Source organism: Manihot esculenta, chromosome 5 (genome assembly GCF_001659605.2).
Source record: "Manihot esculenta cultivar AM560-2 chromosome 5, M.esculenta_v8, whole genome shotgun sequence".
In the NCBI taxonomy this organism is placed as follows: domain Eukaryota; kingdom Viridiplantae; phylum Streptophyta; class Magnoliopsida; order Malpighiales; family Euphorbiaceae; genus Manihot; species Manihot esculenta.
This window is the reverse complement of record NC_035165.2, coordinates 29,876,969-29,894,129: the sequence shown is the minus strand read 5'-3', so window position 1 is coordinate 29,894,129 and position 17,161 is coordinate 29,876,969. Positions and strand designations below refer to the sequence as shown.

General features: G+C 32.4%; 1 protein-coding gene across 1 annotated transcript; it reads left to right on the top strand.

Moving 5' to 3' along the window:
• Positions 1-14,687: 14,687 nt before the first annotated feature.
• LOC110615969 (U-box domain-containing protein 4) lies at positions 14,688-16,905 on the top strand. Its single transcript, XM_021758244.2, has 2 exons — positions 14,688-15,873; positions 16,643-16,905. Exons 1-2 carry the CDS (start codon positions 14,893-14,895, stop codon positions 16,718-16,720), a joined length of 1,059 nt encoding a protein of 352 aa, XP_021613936.1. The 5' UTR covers positions 14,688-14,892; the 3' UTR covers positions 16,721-16,905.
• The last annotated feature ends 256 nt before the right edge of the window (positions 16,906-17,161 follow it).

Here is a 17,161-nt window from a genome sequence, read left to right as displayed (position 1 = left end):
TATATTATAAAATAAAAATATAATATAATAAATTTATATTATAAATTAATATAAATTTGATATAAATAAAATATTTTTAGAATTTGAAATGTTGATATATATTTAGAATTTTTTCTCATAATATATATATATATATATATATATATATATATACTTTATAATTATTTTTTCAAAAAATAGTTTTATAATCATTAAATCATGAGAAATTTAATATCTTAGTGGAGGATATTGGTTAATGGGTTTTTTTTTTTATATAAAAAAACATAATTATGAACTATTATTTGATTATTGTGTAATTGTCAATAAAAACCACCTGCTAAGGAAAAGGATGTGGCCAGCGGAACCAGGCTGTATATTTTGGTCGGCACTGTGCGGATCAAATAAAAGCGGTGAAAGGACAAAACAGAAACCTATAACTAATAAATTCACGCGGCCGAAATGGTATCTTAGAAATTAGCAGTACGTTTCCTTTATTCCTCCCATCTCACAAAAATAAATTTATAATAATACACATTAAAAAATATATTTCATATAAATTAAAAAATATAAATAAATTATTATCTAAAAAAATTATTTATAATTTAGAATAATAAATAAATTAGCATAAAATGTGCTTTTATGATACGAATGAGGTAAATAATTTTATTATTATTTATTTATTAAGCTATAAGAATTTTCCATAGCTTAATGGCAATTGGAGACATTGAATCCCAGTTGGACTGGGCACTGCCCACTTTAGCTGTTTAAATTCATATAAATTATTGGTACAGTTTGAAACTGACTGTAGTTCAATGTTAGGTCAGAGATATAAATCAAAGGACAATGAAAATCATTTAATTGCGAATTTAAATTTAATAGGGCAGTCACCTAACATCCAGAAAAAACTTTCATGTTGTGCAATAAAAATTTTTTTTTTAAAAAAAAGGAGAGATGTAACTGCAGGCGGCTAGGTGATTTTAGTTGATTAATAATATATGATAATAAATAACGGTAATTTTTATATTGATTTAATAAATAAAATAAAATTATTAATTAAAAATATAAAATAATATTATTTTATTTTATTTATTTTTAATAATTTAATTTATTTTAAAATTTTATTTTTTAATATAATTTTTATATTAATATTTTTAATAGTATTTAAAAGTTACCGTACAGTGAAAAACTTATAAAATTATAAAAAAATTTATATATTTTTTTAAATTTTTTATATAATTTTCTCTTAAATAAAATTATTATTAATTTTTTTTAATTTATTAAAAATTTATAAATAAAGTAAGCGAGTATCGATCTCATAAAAACCTTTAACTTTTATTTAATTTAGATGAGTAGTTGAAATAAAAGCGTAGTTTAAAAGAAATTTTTTTTTTTGATAAAATTAATTTTTTGTTTTGAACAAATAAAAAATACTTAAAATAAAAATAAATAATATAATTAAAATTGATAAATAAATAATTAATTAAAAATTTAATTAAAGATAATTAAATTGAGGTGTTTTACAGTTAATTATCAATTAGAAAAAATAATTCATTTTATTATCTATTGTTTAGTTATAGTGGTCAAACACGCGAATTTTATCGAATCTTTCTTATAATTAAATTAATTCACTTCGCGCTTAAATTAATTTATAGTTAACTAATAATTCCAACGCGTGTAGATTTAATTAGTTAACTACATTAGGAGAGAGGAATCTAAACTTGATTAACAAAAACACGCAAATTATTTAAATCAAATCTACTAATTTCTTAATATAAACGAATATGCTAATTGCTACTTATTATTAATCCAATTAAATAATTACGAATTTAATTGGATTAATTAGCAATATGTTGTCTTCCGAAAAAATTCAATGGATCCCTTAATTCCTAAGAAGATAACAATGGAGGTGGTATTCCTAAAAACATAAATTAATAAAAAAATAGAAATAAGATAAAGAGAATTTAAACACATAACCTCACAACTTGAATAAAATCTCAATTTGAATTAACTTTCAAACGAAAAAAATTGTTTAACCTCTAAGCACCATAATAAAATTGTAAAACTAAAGAAAAGAAGAAGATGGAGAGGAAGTGGGGGAGGGGCGGCGATAAGAGAGGAGAGGAGGGGGAAAAGAAAATATGTGATGCATAGATTTAATTGTAGAAGTTTTATATAAGTAAAAAAAGAGATAAAATTTAATAATTTGAAATAAACTCTACTACTCCTATCTTATTTCTATCATAATCTGATTGTATTTGATCCAATTTGAAGCTGATCTTATCCTTAGGTGGCAAAATCGAGCTGAGATGGCAATTATTTTTAAAATCTGGAACTGTCCAATCAACTTGGGCTACAGGCTTGCCCAAGACTGTAACCTCCAGTCCGAAAATCTTTCAATTCAATCTCTTTTCATTTCTTTTCTTAATTTCAATTCAAAAACTTGTTCAAAATCAAATTTCAAGTAAAAATTAATTATTTATATCAAAATCATAGCAAAATCATGGAATTTAATAAGGAAAAAGTGGTGAATTTCGCAACTCATCATATTCCCCTATACTTACACCTTTGCTTATCCTCAAGCATAGAAATTCAAATCTAACAATAAAACAACCATGTTCTCAACCATTCTGAAATTTAATTTGTCCAAAACAAAGAATCAAATTGTCATGCAATAGAATGATAGCAGAAATAGTTTAATTTAACCAAAGTTCACTTCAACAATTTCATGTTTAAAGCGTGTTTCTCAAGACATAAAGTTTGTCCTCAATTCAATTTCAACCACATAAAATATTAGAAAGCCATATAATATTAAACTGCTCCTCTGAAAGGATAGACTCTTAGAAATTTTTTACTAGACCATAAAAAATTTAAAGACTTGGGGGTTTATTATTTTCTTACACTTCCTACTATATCTTGCCTGAAACCGATAAAGTGAACGTGAAATAAATGGTTACTAAGCTACTTGCCCCAAGTTATTCAGCTTAGATGGCTACTAACTCCGCTCATGGTTATCTAATTAAAAAGCATGAGGCGAGTTTTTAAACAGCCCAAAAAGGTTGATACTCTTCTAAACACCTATTTTTCCATACGGAATCACAAAATACCGCACTATTTGGACCATTAGGTTGGTAACCAATTAATCAAGCAATTAGAGGAATGGGTCATAGAAGTGCATTAAATTCTGATTTTTTCTTTTGCTATTATTCTTTTTTCTCTTTTTTTTTTCTTTGATGAAACCTCTTAATTTTCACATAAACACATAGTCTAGATAATGTCCTTTAAATCATTCTCAACAAACGGCAGTAACTCATGTAAAAGAACATGCATTAATTATCAATTATTTAAATAAGGATCATACTTCATGAGCTTTCAAAACAAGTCTTAAAAACAAAACTAACAAAATTAATAATAATGAATTTATTCTATTTAAACTAGTATACAAATGACATAAGAACTTTGAATTCTATGAAATTTTTTTTGAATAAAATTTAAAATTGAAAATAATACTAAAAAAACCCAGAAAAATTAAAATATGAGAAAGAATTCGGCAAGTGCAAGTATTGAGAAACTATTGAGAAACACAAAAAATCTTACAGGCTTGGGCAAGCCTCTAGCAGAAACAACAAAAGCAGCAGAAAAAATTTCCAGACACAGCAGAAATATCAGAAATATATATGTACATCAACCCATCAACCAATCACAAAAAGTACTTCTATCCCAATCATTTCTCTTCCCCCACACTTACCCCTCACATTGTCCTCAATGTGGAAAAAATTCAAGTAAAAGGGGAAGTTTACAAATAAATTAAAAGTGAGTCAAAGAGAACTTCCTTGAGGAGTAAGTCACCGAAAACTCAGGTTGGTGGTGCTACTAAGATTACTAGCGTTGATTTGTCCTCTGTTCGAAATAAGCGTGATCGTGGTGGAATGATAGGACTTGGAGTTGCTTTAGAATCTTGGGTTTTACCTCCCATTCTTCTTCCTCATCATCACTGGGTAGTTCATGAACAGGGGTCTTCTCCTTTACCTGTAAGCGCGTCTATTCCTTAGTCGCGGCCGGCGGAGAGAATGGCGGTAAAGGCGCTGAGGATCGTGCTATTGGCTCGACAGCCAACGAGAATGGCATGGTCGGCATTGGGACGCGACTGCGGATCTACCAGGCACGCGTGAACTAGTCGCTGAGGTTGCTGGTGGCATCGACGAGGCCCAGCGGCAACACGATGAGAAGCGGCCTTCGATCAGAGGGGCGACATCGGTCTGATCGGCAGCATCGGGTTGGTTCTTCGTCATTGAGGCACCTACAATTTTGAAGAGAGCCACGAGGAAGAAAGATAATAAGAAAAAAGAAAAAGAAAAATAGAGTTAATTTATATTTCTCTCTTTTTTTTGAATAAAACCAAGTAGAATAGAATTTACCTTCCTTTGAAGCAGTTAAAAAATTAATAATAACTTACCACCAAAAAGGTCCCATTAAGTCCAAAATTGTCCAGAAGGTTTAATCTGCTCCAAAAATAGCAGAGACATTAATTAAAACTGAAAAATTAAAAGAAACTCACTGGCGGCTCTACAGGCTTGAGCAAGCCTATAACCCTAGGTTGCCTCCCAAGCAGCACCCTTGTTTATTGTCCTAGGCTAGACTTCAGTGGCATGTTAAGCTTCATCCACTTCCATCTTCGTATTTATTCAGCACCTAAATCAACTTCATTATTTTTAAAGGATTCAACTTGGAGGTGATTATGATTGGAAGTGTGTTATTATTTCCCAAAAATGCATATTTCAAATGAGCTGGAAGCATTTTTAACTCAAGTTCTGGTGCCTTGTGGCTCAAAGTGTCCAATGAGTGGACTGTTTCTTTGCTTTCTTTACCAAATTGCGATATGCTATTATCAAGGCAGTCCATTAATTTGTCAAGTTTTCAGTTAAAACTACCTCCAACTTGTCTTCCTTGCTTAATCCGAATGCTGCTTGAGTGAGAGGATTAACAATGTCTATACTGCAAAGAGAAAAATTATCATTAGAATACTTTATTGCATCGTAAACATTAAATTTTACCTCTTCTCCATCAAACTCCATTGTGAGCGTGCCTTCATGCACGTCGATCTTCATTCTAGCTGTGCTAAGGAATGGTCTTTCTAGTAATAAATCTATAGAGTTGAATGAATTGTCATCTTCCATATCCAAGACAAAGAAGTCTACTGGAAAAATTAATTTCCCCACTTTGACCAAAACATCCTCCAACACGCTTTTAGGATAAACTATTGATCTATCGGCAAGTTGGAGCATGATTCCTATTTATTTCAAAAGACTTGCATCTAAAGATAAATAAACTGACAGAGACATAATATTTATGAAAACTCCTAAATCACACATTACCTTCTTGACTTCAAGGTTTTCAACTTTACATAATATTGCAAACATGTATTTACCTTTACATTTTTGTGGAAACTTTCTTTGGAGTATAGCTGACACATTCTCCACTACTTTAATCTTTTCGTGCCCATACAATTATTTTTTATTAGTGCAAAGGTCTTTTAGAAATTTCGCGTACCTGGGTATTTGCTTTATGATTTCAAGAAGGGGTATGTTTACTTGAACTTTTCAAAAAATCTCCAAGATATCTTTTTCTTCCTTTTCTCTTTTTGATTGAGCAAATCTTTCAGAAAAATGAGGACGTATTATCTGAATTGGGAGTTGTTTTACCTCTGATTTTTTAGGTTGATTCTCTGCTGAAATTTCTATTTCTGCTTCTGCCTTCAGGTCTGTCATACTGCCTTGGGCAAGCCTCTTCGGGCTGGCAAATTCTAACTCCTTCCCACTTTGCAATATAATTGTACTTACGTTCTATGGCAAATTCTAACTCCTTTCCACTTCCCAACATAATTGCACTTACGTTCTATCTTGAATTTGGCATGGTTTAGAAGGGCAGTTTCTTTTGAGATTCTAGCTTGCTCATTGATGTAGCAAGTTGGCTCATTTGATTCTCTAAATTCTGTATGCTCTATTTCGTTTTCTGTTGAAAAGCTAGAGTGTTATTAGCAAGGGATTGAACAAGGTCTTCGAGAGATATACCTGATTTTACAACTTGATAGTTTGCTCTTGGTTAGAAGTTCTGTTGTCTATTCCCATAGCTAAAGTTTAGATGATCTCTTCACCCCGGATTGTAGGTACTTGAAAACTGGTCATACTTTCTTTGTTGTCCATTGAATCCTCCAATGGTATTTACCTATTGCTCACATTCCTGAAGGGTAGGATACATATCTGTAGGGTAGTCGGCTTATTTACAAATATCACAAGTTCGTACATTATTTCCTATAGCTAACTATTGAATTACAATAGTTAGTTGTGAAATTTTAGAACCTAAAGATGCAATACTTACCTCGTTGGCAATTCTTTAAATGTCCTCTTCTTAGCCATATTATCTAGAGTTGACAGCTAATTTGAGATTAAAGTTTTACCTTCTTCAGGTTCCATTTCCATAATGACTTCTCCACTAGCAGCATATGTTATTCTTCATTCTAATGGCAAAAGCCTTTCGTAGAAGTGAAGGTTGAGCTGTTTTGAAGTGATTCCATGTTTTGGACAACTTGCAATTAATTTCTTATAACGTTCCCAATATTCATGTAAAGTTTCATTTTTTTCTTTATTTGATTCTACTTATTTCCTTTCTTATAGATGATGCTTTGGTTGCTGGAAAAAAATCTTTCTAAGAATAAGTTTCTAATTTGCGCCCAAGTGGTGATTGAACTTGGGGGCAAATAGTAAAGTCAATCCTTAGCGGATTCAATCAAAGTAAAAGGAAAAGTTACTAACCTTCAGTTATACCTTGTGGTATTGTCTCTTTAGTTTGTGTCAATTGGAGGCTCGGTTGGTGGATGTGGTATCTTCGGTTGGCAGAGAGGATCGACTAGATAGTTGAGAGGCTCTCGAATATGCCTTTTTTGCAACTTGGTTGCTTTTCTCAAATTTTTTGCAGTCTTCTCGATTTCTGGATCAAACTAAATTCTGCTATTCTCAGATCTGTTCATGAAAACAAAAACAAACTGTTAAAAGTCTTCGACAATGGCGCCAAAATTTGACGGGTGTCGAATCCATCAATTAAAATTTACTTCATTTTCCTTGATTTAATAGGAACTTGTAGATAGGGTAAGTGAGTATCGATCTCATAAAAATTTTAACTCTATTTAATTTAGATGACTAGTTGAAATAGAAGAGTAGTTTAATACAAAAAGTGAGAAAAAGAGAGTTTTGATGAAATTGGTTTTTGCCTTGGACAAGCAAAAAAACATTTAAAAGAAAAATAAACAATGCAATTAAATTTGAGAAACAAATAATTAATTAAAAATTCAGCTGAAAGTAATCAAATTGAGATGTTTTGCAGTTGATTATCGATTAGAAAAATAATTCATTTTATTACATATTTTTTTGTTAGAGTGGTCAAACACACGAATTTCACCAATTCTTCCTTATGATTAAATTAATCCGCTTTGCACTTAAATTAATTTCTAATCAACTAACAATTCCAACACATCCACTTCGTGCTTAAATTAATTTCTAATTAACTAACAACCCCAACACGTGTGTAGATTTAATTAATCAACTGCATTAAGAGAGAAAAACTCAAACTTGATCAATAAAAATACGCGAATTATTTAAATCAAATCTACTAATTCCTTAACATAAATAAATATGCTAATTGCTATTTGTTATTAACTTAATTAAATAATTATAGATTTAATTGAGTTAAATAGCAATATATTGTATTCTCAAGAGACTCAATGGGTCCCTTGAATTCCTAAGAGGACAACAATGGAGGTGGTGTTCCTAAAAAACAGAGATTAATAGAAAATAGAAATAAAATGAAAAAAAATTAAGCACATAATCTCATAACTTGAATAAAACCTCAATTTGATTAACTTTCAACTGAAAAGAATTGTTTAGCCCCTAAGGGTCATAATAAAATTACAAAACTAAAGAAAAGAAGAAATTGAGAGGAAGTGGGGGGGGGGGGGCAAGAGAGGAGAGGAGGGGGAGAAGAAAATATGTGATGCCTAAGTTTAATTCTAGGAGCCTTCATATAGGCAGGAAAAAAAAATAAAATTTAATAATTTTGAATAAACTGCACTACTCCTATCTTATCTTTATCCTAATCTGATTGTATTTTATCCAACTTGAAGATGATTTTATCCTTGTTTAGGTGGCAAAATCGGGCTGAGGTGGCAATTATTTTGGAAATCTGGAGCTATCAATCGCCTTGAGCTACAGGCTTGCCCAAGGTTGTAACCCCCAGTCCGAAAATCTTTCAATTCAGTATTTTTTCCTTCCTTTTCTTAACTTCCACTCAAAAATCTGTCTAAAATCAAATTTCAAGTAAAAATTAATTATTTATATAAAAATCATAGCAAAATCATATAATTTAATAAAAAAAAAAAGTGGTAAATTTTGCAACTCATCACAGCTATGGTTTAAGTGGATCATATTCTTCTATTCCTACCTCATAAATGTGATATTAACTATTGAGAATTTAAATTTATTTGATTATAAGGAACCAATGTGATTTTTATATTTATTTTTTTCGCAGATTTCAGTCTTTCAAATATATTCCAAAATTTATCTTACTCAAAGTTGTAGTGGATTTAATATGTTGTAGTGGATTTATTATATGGAATTATGGTTTTTATATATACTTCTAAATTTTATATGGATTTATATAGACTTTTTAAGTATTATCATTAAATATTCAGATAATATTTATTGGTAAATTTATATGAAATACGTATTGAATTATTTTGCTAAAATTGAAAGCTAAAAATTTAAAAATTTTGCAAATCTTGATTTGGAGTAATCGAATCGACTCAATTACTCTCCTATTTTCAGTTTAGTTCGATCTAAAATAAAAGTTCATTTAATTTTATGGTTTTTCTAATTCGGTTCAGTTCAGAACCGAACCGATCAAATGTACTGCCCTAACCTTATCATCTTAGATGATGATGTGACATTCTATTAGATTTCATATTATCTATTATAATATTAATTGATATGTGGTCTTGAAAGATAAAAATTTAAAAGTACATGTTCTGAGTTGTCTATAAAATAAAATTTAATTGTTAAAATGCTAAAAGTGTAAAAATTACATTACACATGTAAAAAATAAGGAAAAAAGGAAAAGTAAAAGTGTTAAAATTTCATTATACATGTAAAAAATAAGGAAAAAAGGGAAAGTAAATGAGAGGGAGAGATATGGTGAAGGATATATACTAATAAAGAGAGAAAGATACATAAGAAAGAGACAAATCCGAAGAGTATGATAAAAAAGAGAGATTGAAGGAGAAAGGTTGATAAACAATTTTTTTCATCTTCCTAATTTTCTCTATCCTTGTCCTTTTCTCTCTCTTGAGATCAAGCAACTAAAAGAAAGAGATGAAAAAATACAAAAATATATTGTGTGTGAGACAGAGTGACATGGTAAAAGATTGAAAGAGAAAATGAGATAAAAAGTTTATTAACCTTGCTACCCTATCTTTTGATTTTTCTTTTTTCTTTCTTCTTTTTTCCTTTTTCTTTTTTCTTTTACGAAGCTCTCTAGCTCCCTCCTTCCTCCAAAGTTCTATCTCTTCCTGTTTACATATATCTTTTTTTATGTCTCTATCTCCATTACTTTTCCTTTATTTCTGATTTTTTTTCATGTATTTTGAAATTTGAACTTTTTAGTATTAATTTTTGCACTTAAAAAGACCATATGATGATTAATATCATAATAGATAATGTGGAGGTTACGTATAATGCTACACATGGTTGTTAAAACTGGATCAGACCAGCCAATTAGACTAGTTTAACTGGAAAAGTGAAACATCAATAATGCCTATTTACATGGGCATATTATGAAGATCTTTATATGCAAGCACCAGAGGGTTATCCACTACCCAAGGGTCAGGTCTGCAAGCTCATTAAAAGCCTATATGGCCTCAAACAGTCTGGGAGACAATAAAACATTAAGCTTACATCTAAATTATGTGCACATGGATTCAAGCAATCAGAAATTGATCACTAATTATTTTCTAAAGGCTTTAACAGTACTTCCGTAGCTCTCATTGTCTATATAGATAATATTTTAATTGTAGGACATGATAAAAAGCTTATTCAAGAAACTAAAAATTACATGCATATTGCCTTCACCATCAAGGATCTTGGCCGAGTAAAATATTTCCTTAGTTTGGAGATAGTACGCTCACTTAAGGAGATGTTCCTGCACCAACAAAAAAGTACATCAGTGATATCATCACTGATACAGGTCTACAGCATGCAAAATCAACACCTGTTCCTTTCTCAAAAGGTCTTAAGCTTGACTCGAGTATAGCACTTGATGAGTTTCAAAACTCATAATTTTTTCTTCATTTAATTCTTTGATTTTACTATAATTTTAATATAAATATTTAATTTTAATTTGAATTTAATTTTGGACAGAATTGTGAGCAGAAGTTGAGAAAAGAAAGAAAAAAAAATACCTGTAGCCAAGGCGATGGGGAGATAAGATAGATTTTGCCACTTAAGTAAGGATAAGATCAGCTACTAATGGGTCAAGTTGAATCAAACTCAATCAGATTATGATAAATATAATATTAGTATAGAGATAAGATAGAAGTAGTAGATTTTATTTTAAACTATTAAGTTTTATCTCTTTGTGCCTATATCAAGGCTTTTAGCATTAAACCTAAGGAATGAAATTCTACCTCTCACTCTCATTTCCTCTCTTGCTTCCCTCCCCCCACTTTCTTCTCCATCTTCTTATTTTCTTTTTCTTTTACTTAATTGTTGTAATTTTACTATGGCCATGAGAGGCTAAACATTTATTTTCAGTTGAAGGTTAAATTAAATTGAGATTTGTTTAAATTGTGAGGTTATACACTTTAATTCTCTTCATTTTATTTATATTTCTTGTCAATTTCTGATTTCGAGAAACACCAACTCTATTGTTGTTTTCTTGAGAATTCAAGAGGCCTATATAATCTATTGGGAAAATAACTTATAGCTAATTAATCTAATTAAATCTGTAATTATTTAATTAGGTTAATAACAAGTAGTAATTAACATATTAGTTTATGTTAAGAAATTGACAGATTTGTTTTAAATAAAACGCGTGTTTTTATTGATCAAATTTGGATTCTTCTCTCTTAATGTACTAATTAAATATACACGCGTGTTGGGATTCCTAGTTAACTAGGAATTAATTTAAGCGCGAAACGAATTAATTTATTCATAAAGAAGAATCGGTGGGATTCGCGTATTTGACCACTATAACCAAACAATAGATGATAATATTAATTATTTTTTCTAACCAATGATCATCTGCAAAACACTTCAATTTGATTACCTTCAGCTGAAAGTCTTGATTATTTATTTGTTTCTCAAATTTCAATTGCATTGTTTGTTATTATTTTTCCTTTTTAAGTTTATTTTTATTGGCTTCCCAAAGCACAACCACTTTCATTAAAAAGAAAAACTCTATCTTTCTCACTTTTTTCTATTAAACTATTTTTCCATTTCAATTTGGTTATTTAAATTAAGCATAATTGAGATCTTTGGGTGATCGATACTCACTCATTCTATCTACAAGTTCTTATCAAGTAAGAAAAGGAAAGTAAATTTTAATTTGACGGATTCAACACTCGTCAGCACCTTTACCAAACTTTAAACAATATAGAAGATTAGTACTATCTTGGGGTTAACTCAACCCAACATCACTTACTCTACTCAGTAACTTAGCCAATACATGCAGACAGCCAGAAAACCCCATATGATGTAGCTTGCATGTCGTTTGATATCTAAAAGGGAACCTAAGAAAATGTATTTTCTTCTCTGCATCTAATGATCTTCGAGTCTCTGCTTATTGTGATTCTGATTGGGCTGCAAGCCCTGTCTCGAGAAATTCTCTAACCAGTTTCTGCATTTTTCTTGGAAGCTCCTTAATTTCCTAGAAAATAAAGAAATAAATAATAGTTAGTATATCTTCGGCGGAGGCTGAGTATAGAAGCATGCATAGTTTCTACCGTGTGAACTATAATGGATAGTTTACCTGCTTAAGGAATAATGGAAAGCAGATGCTCCGGGAGGTTTTTTGAGGAGATTGTCAATCTGGCTTTTTAAAGGGACATGCTTTGTGGTTATGAGGCCGTTGATTATTTGGTTGCGAATGATGTGACAATTGATCTCCAGGTGTTTTTTCCGCTCATGAAAGACAGGGTTAGTGGCGATGCATTAGGCCACTTTATTATCATAGTAAAAGGTTGATATGAAATGCGCATCGCCACTTTATTATCACAATAAAGGATTGATATGATCACCGTGCTTTATTAGTAGAGAATCACAAAAGGAAAGGAATTGTGAATGTTATTTAAGGTTCACAAATCGTTTCACTCACCTCTCAAGATGAGACATCTCAAAGGAATAAAGTCTTATCTTGGACAGCAATGGAGCAAAACGTTGTGTTTAAGTTAAGCGAAATGTAGCATTTTGCTCAAGTGCTAAACGATGTGTTTTATAGAAACTTGGAGAAGGACCTGTGTACATGTTTTTTTTTTTTTTTTCTGTTTTGACTAATTGTCATTTTTTGTTACTTATTCTGGAATGCTCTTTTCTCTGTATAAATAAATGTATAAGACAATCAATAAAATTTAATTTTCCTTCTCTATTAATTATATTTTCAAATCTATACTCTTTACAAGCAGTAAAGCTTTCTTACAAGTGATACTTTCTAGAAGCAAGAGATTCGTAATGAAATACTGTAAATGACATAACTAATATAAAAAATTAACTTGATGATCACCACAATTATTTCTGATAAATCTTTTTCTCCTCCTTCTCCATGATAGGTCTGGTTTTCTTCTTGGTCCATCATATAGGTCCATTAAATGGGTCTCTCAATGTTCTAGTTAACGATAGGACCTGCAAAATAGGGAAAAATGGCCAGGGGTCTATCGGGGATGCCCCGATGAAGACCCTCCGACACCCAAGTCAGGTTTATGATATAATATTTCATGGATAAACCCGAGTTTTTGAGAAAAATATGGAGGCCCTCAAAAAGAAGAAGAAGAAGAAGCCAAAACCAGAGGAGAGAGGAGAGATCCATCTTTTTCCTGTCCCCCCTCACGTCTATAGTGTTACTTGTCTGTGTCCTTCAGGCTCATGCGTACGGACGTGTCAAGCCCCTTCTCCACGCAGGCTGCCATTTAATTTACCATGGCACGCATGCGAACAGAGTTGGTGAGTGATTGGACCTACTCCTTTATTAGGCTTGTGCTCGTATCTGATCCGGATTGCCCTGGGTCGCTGGCTCAGGCTCATGAAGTCGAGCCACCTTTCGAGCGTATGATCTGATGGACTTTGGACCTATAGCCTTCTTTTAGATCCGACCTTATTCCTGGATTAGGAAAGATCCGGAGGTTATCAATTTCTTATATATGTTGTCGCGTTAACATTTGGTTTTAAGAAATCCAAAAATGAGGGATACTAAGAGGAGAGTAAATTATAGTCTGAAATTACAGGGTGACCCTCTGGAACTTTAACGTGAATAAAATCTTCTTAATCATTTGAGTCGCCGGGATGAGTACATCAATAGGCTTCCTCCTATCTTTCTAAATTAACCAAAGGAGAAAGCCACGTAATTGAATCAAGTCCTGGCCATTGCCATGTGTAGACAGAACAAAATATGGCCAACTTTTAATGTGGGTTATGCGATCATGGTGAATAAATTTAAAAAGTAATCTCTCCAAGCAGAGGAGCCAAAGAAAGATTTTAAGCTTGCTTGAAAAATCCCACATTAAATTATCCTTTTACAAGGTAAAAGTGTTGAACACAATGTGAATGTGTTAGATGGCCCTATAGTGTCGCGCCAGATCGTGTTTTGGTGCTGTGATTGATTCAAACGTGTGCATCGTGGCGCAACGTAAAGCGCGGAAGCGCACCAAAACGTTGATTACAGCTACACCAAATTGTACCAGCCCTTCGAGAAAAAAAAAAAAAAAGAAAAAAAAAAAAGGGCCCAGCCCTATATTCCTAAAACTCAAAAATCAATGAGCAAGTTATTTTATTTTATTTATTTATTTTTTGCAAATTTTACGTTGTTTCCAGATATCTTGACTTGCGATGAATCCCGTTTTATTTAATATATTTTTTAACACACTAAATATATTATTATTATTATTTATCATAAATATTACATCATAATAAATATTTAATTATTACGTTTAAGCGATAAATAAAACATTCATAAATTTTATTTATTTGTCTTACACTTTTATTCTTTTTTCTTAATTTTATTATTTAATATAAGTTATTGTTTTCCTCTAAATTTCGTTATTATAAATTTTAATTTTAATTATTAGTAATATTTATTTTTGTTAATAGCTAAATTAATAAAAATATAAACCAGAAAATTTCAAATATTTTTTTATTTATTTTTAAATATAGAAATTAATATTACCATAATATATAGGTAAAGAAATTATTTACCTGCAGCCTGCAGGAAGCGGAAATATGAGGAAGGGAAATCGAATAGCAAACGTTCCACGCACGCGTTTTAAGACAGCTTTCGCACGTGCTTACACCCAACTCGGATTGCCTCCGTTCAAAAGTTGCACGTGTCAGCCATTCCCCAACGACCCACGAACTCTTGTCCAGGTGTTCTCTTTCCCTGGCCCTTTTATAAGTTATCTCAACGAGAGCACTGTCTGTGCCTGCCCCTTCTGGCCTCCTCCTCTCAATGACCAACTTCTCTTCCTCTCTCTCACTGTCATCCTGCAGCTTCAACCTCCAGCCACCGCCCACCGAACCCGAATATCGTCAATTCGGGTTCTAAAACCCGAACCAGAAACCAAATTCATTGCTGATTTTGATGCAGTGAGCCAAGGATATTATAGTGATGGAGACGGAAAATGGAGCAAATTTCACGTATATGGGAAGGAAGTTCGATAATATGAGTGTTAACGATGATTCCTCTCCTTTCAGTGACTGTAACAGCGACAGATCTGGGGAGTTCCAAACGACATCGTCTCAGAGCCGGCGACTACTGTTAGCATGTTCATCGGAGAATTCCGATGATCTGATTCGCCAACTCGTATTGGATCTTGAGTCCTGTTCGATTGACGAGCAAAAGCAAGCGGCTATGGAGATTAGGCTCCTAGCTAAGAACAACCCAGAGAACCGAATCAAAATTGCTAAAGCAGGAGCAATTAAACCTTTGATTACGTTGATATCATCGTCGGATTCTCAGCTTCAAGAGTACGGTGTTACTGCGATTTTGAACCTGTCTCTCTGTGATGAGAACAAGGTAGCTATTGCTTCATCGGGGGCCATTAGGCCACTGGTCAGAGCTCTGAGAACAGGGACATCAACAACCAAAGAGAACGCAGCCTGTGCTTTGCTTCGGCTCTCGCAACTAGAAGAAAACAAGGTCGCCATCGGACGGTCAGGATCGATTCCGCTTCTCGTGAACTTACTCGAAAGTGGAGGAATCCGTGGGAAAAAGGACGCAGCAACAGCTCTGTATTCTCTCTGTTCAGTGAAGGAGAACAAGATCAGGGCTGTCGATGCTGGGATCATGAAGCCACTAGTAGAATTGATGGCTGATTTTGGGTCAAATATGGTGGACAAGTCATCTTACATACTGAGCATATTGGTTGTTGTGCCGGAGGGAAGAAAGGCGTTGGTTGAGGAAGGTGGGATTCCGGTTCTGGTGGAGATCATTGAGGTCGGAACTCAGAGGCAAAAGGAGATTGCGGTTGGGATATTATTGCAGATTTGCGAGGACAATTTGATGTATCGAGCTATGGTGGCCCGCGAAGGAGCTATTCCTCCGTTGGTTGCTCTGTCACAGTCCGGCACCAATCGCGCCAAGCAAAAGGTAAGCGAATTCTAAATTTCCGATCGTTAAAGTGCCGATGACGTGTCCCCTCTATTTACAAAATCAATGTCGTTTTGCTGGTTTTGATTTTTTGAATTTAAAAGGTAAGTGAAGATTGTGGCCACGTCAGCCTCATCTTCCGCCTTCTTTTTATTAAAGATAAATACTTACCTAAATTCCATTAAGTAGAATCTATCTACATACTTTGGATAAATCGAATCTAGCGAGAATTACACTTGGTTAAAAGAAAAACATATTTTCAAAAATCAATGTATAAATTTTGTTGTCCATGAATTTCAAAGGCAACGAATCAGAAGAGAAAATGGGGGCTATGTGTGTACACCTCGTTTTCCACTTAAGAGTCTGTTTGGCTTATTGAGAGGTTAGACGTCAGAAAATTATATTAAAAAAAAACAATAAATTAGATGCTGTTAAAAAAATTGTTTAGAAAAAAATGGTTTTATTATTTGTGTTATTATAATTAAATCACGTTAAATAAGCTCTAACAATATTAAATAAGCTCCTAGTAGTGTCGCTTTCCATTTCAGAAACGGAAAATTATACCAAGTCTTAACCAATTAAGGGTTTTGGAAAAAGTATATATAATCTTTGGTTTACTTCGTCGTGTGAGTTGTTTTCATAGTTGAAGATGCGTGTTTTCTTTTTGTGTATTCTTCTTTCATATATATATATATATTTTTTTTTTTTTTTCCCCTAATGAGAGAGTGGTTTTATTCCTGTCGTTTTGTGTGTGATGATGTGTGTACAGTCGGAGACATTAATAGATCTTCTACGGCAACCAAGATCCGGTAATGCAGCTACCAGAACAGCAGACGTGTCAGTATGAATTGGTGTCCCTAGTCCCTACCACATGGCCGTGTGCAATCATACCAAGTGTAGATAAACCTTTTTCTTTTTCTCAACAAGTGAAAGATAAGAGGCAAAAGCAAATATATGTAGATAAATTTCTATGTTACGGAGATTGTAAAATTTAAGTGGTTTCAGTTTGATATTGGCCTTTGCGGATTAAAATTTTTGTTTCTGAGTTATTTTTCACTTTTCTTCATCTTATTAAAATATCTGTTAAATTTTAAAATGTAATTTAATAGAGGTGAGCTCATAGGAAAGCGGATCAAAGACTGGATCAACGAAGGGAGAACAAGGAACAAGAAAAAGAGTTTTGTAGTAGTACCGCGAAGAACTCGTGCGTGGCTTTGGAATTTAGGACAGTGATGATAAGGCTGCGGACGAATTCTTTGATCCAAATAATACCCATTAATTTTGTGGC

Excerpts from the sequence above, each read along its gene's own strand:
- LOC110615969 (XM_021758244.2), top strand. The coding sequence starts at position 14,893 with ATGGAGACGGAAAATGGAGCAAATTTCACGTATATGGGAAGGAAGTTC. Across the intron at positions 15,874-16,642 it reads CCAATCGCGCCAAGCAAAAG|TCGGAGACATTAATAGATCT; the intron begins GTAAGCGAATTC and ends ATGTGTGTACAG.